Genomic DNA, 6,547 nt, shown 5'->3' on the forward strand with positions numbered 1-6,547 from the left:
TGTAAGAGTATTAAAAAAAAAAGAAAGTAAAAGAAATGTTAAATACCACTGAAATGTGTTGAAAAGAAAAAGATATTGGCCACAAGAATATTTATTTTTCAATTGTTGGAAGTTTTCTTTATGCTGATGATGGGAAATTAAACTTTTAGATTTAGAGGAGTCCTAACTCGGTAAAAAAAAAACTTCCAACAGTTACAAAATAAATACTCTGCTAAACGCGGCCATTGAATACTAATGCAACGAATGGTTGTACCAATTGCGACCGTATAATACAAATATTCGATGAATTGGCTCAAGTATAATGCAGTCTACGAAGTCACAACACTTCGTCTTCGTCTAATAAAAAGAACAACAGGCATCATTACAATACATACTGTACATTCGGTACCAAAGATAAGTAGCATCCTATCTACAACACTGCTGAGATAAGCACTACAATAATTAATTAGCCATCGATTTACGATAATTGTGTACATTAAAACTCTTAACGATGTTACAATAAAGTCTTTATTCCAAGTAAACATTTTCCTGAACCACCCTCTGCATTTCTGCGTTGTGGTAGAAATTAATTGAATCGCTCATATAAAAGGAGAAATATACATATAAGATTGAGCAACTCCGGCACAGATAGTCCACACTCAATATAAAAAAAATGCATGTAATTTTACATGGAAATTACCTAAATATTAGAAATTTGCTGGAAATTGTAAATTTCCAATCATATTTAAGTAATTTAGATAATTTTCCAGTCATAGATATGTAATTTTCATGTAAAATTACACGCATTTTTTTCAGTGCAGGTAGAATATACACTGAAAAAAATGCATGTAATTTTACATGGAAATTACATGCATTTTTTTCAGTGTAGAGTCATAATTCAGTCATAATAACATCATAGGACATCATGACGCCATTTGTCACTTAAAAATAAACTAAGTTTATTTTTATAAGGTATAATTATATAAAATCATATAATCATCAAAAAAATAAACTTAATTTATTTTTAAGACAAAAAATAAGGTCATGATGATGTCTCTGGGAAAAAAAGGTTTTATAGTTACATAAAAATTTATATAAAATTATATATAATTATATATATATATATACGATTTTATATAATTATACCTATCCGGTTCCTTATAATTATATTATTATGACTTCTGTATTGTACTTGTGTAAGTGACAACACGAGCAAAACATCAGGACGCTCCTGGCATTGTCAGAAATAAGCAGCCACTCTGCCATTAATTACGACACTGAGCCACACAGCCTTTATACACTGCGTTTTTCATTTAGTGACACAAGTCGATACATCGTCGTTCTATCTTCCTTTATATTCCATGAGTAACGAAGACAGAACAGTGCTAGTGTTGATTTATGTCACCAAATGGAAAACAGCCATTGATATTCGCTCTATTGTGCTATTTATACGTAACTTATACACTGACCCAAGGAACATGTCAAAAGTCAAGAGAAAGTCAAAATGATTTTAATTTGGCATCTTGAAAGTTAAAATGTTATTGGTTATATAATTTATTGACGTTAAGAATCAAAATAGTAGTTTGATTTTTTTGTTGACTTTGTATGTTTACTTGAATAGGAGTAACATTACATCGACATTATAATTTTCCACTCAACAATATAAATTAATATAACGTATGTTGTACACAGTTTCATTATTGAGTAAGAAATTTCTTATTCAACAATAATTATAACATTGAAGTAATATAATCCCCCCCCCCCCAATTTCTAATAAGTATTTTTTACTTGGATTATAATGTCTCATTAAGTATTTTCATAGCATTTACTATAACATTTACAATAAATATTTTATAATATTTGTAATAAATGTTTATAATCTGTGTACTCTAAGACTACAAAAAATATTTACAAAATATTTAAAATAAATCTTATATTTATAAATATTTTGTAAATATCTTATAAATATTGTGTGCTGTCTGGGATGTTACTGTTACGAATAAGAGAGCATCATATACAAGAGTAAAAGCAAGAAAGAATCACGAAGCTTCAAAATTCATATAATTATATTTCGTTTTGTAACTCTTTTTCCGAGAAAGAGAAAGAAAATTAAATCATTTTCAGTTCCTCAGACTTATTGTGGGTAAGGAATCAAGAAGCGGAAGGGAACGTGCAAGACTTATATACTTATAAATACAAAAGTACAAGCGCATGCATATATAAAGCGTGTGACAAATTGACATATTCACGCAGCAAGACGTAACGGACGTTATGACGCAACATAAGGCAATGACGTAAAGCATAACGCGATTTGACGCAATTTGACGTAATAGTTAGGTCGAAGATCTGTTACGTGCATGCAAAAAACGAGCAAAAACGAAAGTGCGACGCAAGCGCTGATCGCGACGTCAAGTCGTCAAGTCGATCGTCGTCAAGTCGATCGACGTCAAGTCGTCAACGCGATCAACTTCATCAAAATCTGCGAGGAGCATAAGCGTCAGCTGCGGCCGAGTGAGATTAGGGAATGGAGATCATGGTTCACGCGGCGGATACTATCCTTAATATGAAGGGAAATCGTATACCGCGCGCTCCGTCCGTTCGCGCTCGCGCGGACGAATTCAATGGACTGAATGGACGCAAAGCGCGCGCGCGCGAGAGCGTTTCTGTGAAAAAAAAATCAGTTTTTGGGGGGAGAGAAAAGAAAAGGGGAAACGGGTGCCGACCGCCGACACTGCCAACTGCCGCCGATGAGCGGGGTTGCGAATCGCTACATTCGCTACGCTTACGCGGATTACCGCCGTTCAATCGAAGCCGCGAATTATGACGCTGACTTTGAATCGGTCGTGACGAGTCTCATCCGTCTCGTAAGTATACTTTTCAAAAAAGTTCGGAACGGGAGGAGGAGTAGACCCGCAAAAACTTCGCGTTCGTGGTGGACACGGCGTCGATTAAGTGTCGGGATTTGATTGCCCGAATTAACTGACTAACCTAGAAATTGTACCCTCTCCAACCGAGTTGATTCCGATTTATTCGCCTCACATTGTGTTTATGTGACCTTGCGGTGAATGAACGGACAAAGCCTCGTATTCCGCAATCATGAAAATTCATCCGTTCGACCGCGATCAAAGCCGCGTTTCCAGGCCATTTTTTGAATTATAGAAGATCCTGCATTGACTGTTCATACCTGTTGACATGGTGAAACTGGCATATTCGTCACTCTCCAAGCTCGCGTCCACAGACATAATGACCAACGTATGTCGGAACAATATGATAAAACCCACCTTATCTGAAGTAAGTTGTATTACTTGACTATTATGCAATTGAAAAAATAATATGATTGCTATGTTAGATAATAATGTTTGTAGCAAAAAGTAATTGTTTAATTAAAAATATGTACTGCTAATAAGGGTCAATAAATTAAAAATATCAAAAAGAAATAGGGCTACGAGCCGTAGGTCAATCAACACTGTTTGAATTAATAAAATAAACATAAACATAACACAATAAACTTTAATAACTGCCGGCAATAAACAATACAAACGATCCCTATCAGATCATTATCAATGTTGGAGATGAATACAAAAACAAAGAAAATATATAGAATTAAAAATTAGAATTTCCCTCTCATCTCGTAGTACTTCCGCTAACATATTGAAAATGTACGATGCAAAATCAGTAATGTGTTTAATTATTGTGTGTGTGTGTGTGTGAGTTATGTGTATATATATTATATAAAAATTTACAATACTAATTGAGACTCATATGGGCTTTGTTATTTGCAGGTATTACAATCAGATTCTGTGAAACGGCTGTTTAATCAACCGGACCTTATTATTAAGACGATCCCTTTTACACCATTTGAATCCGACAACTCATTTTGGCATAAAAAGAATGGTATGAATTCAGTATCAAACCGTACAACAGCATCTGAAATATCGATATTCCCTGTCGGAACAGTAGATGAAGAAAAAGAAGATGCCAATCTTCTACCTTCAAAAATAAAGCACAAAAAGTCGGAAATTGCTTTATTACCTATTGAAAAGAAATCATGTGGTCATTATCAGCCATGCGAAAATATTATTTGTGACGTGACAGTACAGCAGTATGTGGATAAAGATTGTGTGTCACCAATGTTAGCGTTGAGCATAGAAGAAGATGAGATAAATGCACCGGTTGAAAAACACTGTAGGAATAAATATTGCGATGCATTAAGCATCGATCATAATCGTTGCCGTCGGGCATTAATAAAATTATATAGATGTGACAGTTCATATATGTGTGATATTTGTGGAAGAACATTTAAGAAATGGATATCTCGGATACATCACAGGAATTGTAAAAGAAAGAAAGTGTACATTCATAACGATGTAGACAGATTGCATTTAATGAAGGAGAGGATGCGCATGCGAGAGTTGCAGATTTTAGAAATTGCGAAGATGAAGAAACGCGATTATTCAGATCCCAACAAAGTGATGGAGACACTTTGGAAAAATGAGGAGTTGATAATTATTCCGCAAAAAGCATCTAGTCAACCAAGTGTCAGCATGACTTTGCTACCTAGCACTCAATTAATCAGCACTAATGCTCAACCTATCATAAATAATTCGCAGATAACTAAATCTACGAATACCTTCGGAAGTGAGTCTATCACGGTTTCATCACAAAACACCGTAATTTTTTCCAACAACACGTCATGTTCAGAAAACAACATAAAATCGATAGGTCAAGTAAGATTTTCAAATTTACAACAAAATTCCCATTTGGAATCTACTTCTGTTACGATTCCAGCTCAAGCTCAAACTCAAGTTCCAGTTTCAACTTCAACTCCAGTTCTAACTCTAACTCTAGTTCCAACTTCAGCATCGGCTACAGTTCCAACTCCAACTTCAGTTCCAACTCTAACTCTAGCTCTAGCTTCAAATTCAGCTTCAGCTTCAGCTTCAACTTTAGTTCCGTTAACTCTAACTCTAGCTCCAACTCCGGTTCCAGCTATAACTCAGATTTCGGCTCCCAATGTTACCACTTCTGTATCTACTTCGATTGTACCTCCGAACAAACCATGTATTCGTCTCGCAGTTCCACCTCAAACTACGTCTGTTCAGCCGTTAAACAACTTAAGTGTATCATCATCACACATTGCAACGACTACGGCAATTCAGCCTAAAACGTTCCTTACGCCGATACGCGTAGTACCTATAGCCAATTTGATAAGCCCGCCGTCGTTGTTACATCGCACGCAAGGCATCCCTAAGTTCTGCATTGTTGCAGAAAATGTTACGCCGGTGACCACTCCGAATTCACCGTCTGTTCAACCTACTGTTGCAGCTGTCAGTACCGCCACTGTGCAAGTAAATGCTCCAAAGTCTCTTACGCACGTTCCAATACCAAAAGTACACAAATCACCGAAATTAAAGAAAAAAAAGAAGAATTTTTTCTGCGTCTACTGCTCGAAAAATATCACGACTGATTGGTATTTCAAGGTTCATATCGCAAAGCACAAGGGCGAGAAACTTTTCTTCTGTAATTTTTGTGATGAATCCTTCAGTAACAATTACGATATGAAAAAACACATAACTAATCAACACACCGATCAGAAAGAACTTGCATGTGATAAGTGCAACTATACTTGCACGTCACTTGCTGCTTTCAAAAATCACATCCAAACACATGCGATAAGTAGTCTTAATAAAACAGATGTACATTCGAAAAAGCAAAAAAAATTGGAACTTTTAGAAAATAAAATAAACCATAAGTTAATTCACAATTCACACAAAAGGAAAGTAAAAAGAATAAAATACGAGGATATATCCGATAGTCAGAATAAACAGCAGCATAATAAAGACAAGCATAATAATAAAAATTTATCGGCGATTAATAGAGACAGCAATGCGAAGAAAAAAGGGTTTAACCCGTTTGTTTCCGTGAAAAAAATTGAACTTGAAAATTTCAAGCAAGACTCTCCTATTACATCGAGATGAAGCATGTAATCTATTTTAGTTTTGAGATATAAAAATATTTCGCCAAATATAATTTATTACAAGGAGTTTGTGTGAAAAGAAAATATTCGAAAAACAATCAAGGAATTATCATTATGCAACCAAAAATGTTAAATATAAAGTGTTAAGACGTATCTTGTATAGCGCATGAGTGAAGCTTACTTGAACAAAATAATTTAAAGTTCTTTTGTGGAAATATCGATTGTGCTTTTGAATTCGTTGTGTAGCCTAATGATATAAAGTGTACATAAATCTCGTCGATGCAAATATTTCTTGATTTACACGGTCACTTTCAATTACTGTGTAATAACGGTGTAAATATAAAAATCGCGACGAATTTGAATTGCCCATATTCTCTTTTCGCAAATGTAATATTTTAAATTCTACTTTTATGCAATAATTTAATGCAATTATTTGAATAAGATTAATAATATATCGGCCGTTACAATTATCGTTGCAATTATCGGTATACACTAATAATTTTTCTTTACATTCCTGCATTAAATGCAAAATATAAATTACATATCTATATACATATATAATTATAATATATGTAATATATTATATATATA

General features: G+C 34.4%; 1 protein-coding gene across 1 annotated transcript; it reads left to right on the plus strand.

Moving 5' to 3' along the window:
* Positions 1-2,745: 2,745 nt before the first annotated feature.
* LOC108727373 (uncharacterized) lies at positions 2,746-6,028 on the plus strand. The gene is made up of 3 exons (XM_018455485.1): positions 2,746-2,843; positions 3,139-3,270; positions 3,762-6,028. The coding sequence occupies exons 2-3, from the start codon at positions 3,172-3,174 to the stop codon at positions 5,955-5,957; spliced, it is 2,295 nt and encodes a 764-aa protein (XP_018310987.1). The 5' UTR covers positions 2,746-2,843; positions 3,139-3,171; the 3' UTR covers positions 5,958-6,028.
* Positions 6,029-6,547: the final 519 nt, after the last annotated feature.

This window comes from Mycetomoellerius zeteki, unplaced genomic scaffold (genome assembly GCF_001594055.1).
Source record: "Mycetomoellerius zeteki isolate Tzet28-1 unplaced genomic scaffold, Tzet1.0 scaffold481, whole genome shotgun sequence".
Taxonomy (NCBI): domain Eukaryota; kingdom Metazoa; phylum Arthropoda; class Insecta; order Hymenoptera; family Formicidae; genus Mycetomoellerius; species Mycetomoellerius zeteki.

What these genes read in the sequence shown, in the direction of transcription:
- LOC108727373 (XM_018455485.1), top strand. Translation starts at nt 3,172, where the DNA reads ATGGTGAAACTGGCATATTCGTCACTCTCCAAGCTCGCGTCCACAGAC. An exon ending in TAAAACCCACCTTATCTGAA is followed by an intron (nt 3,271 to 3,761) that starts GTAAGTTGTATT and finishes TGTTATTTGCAG; the next exon opens with GTATTACAATCAGATTCTGT.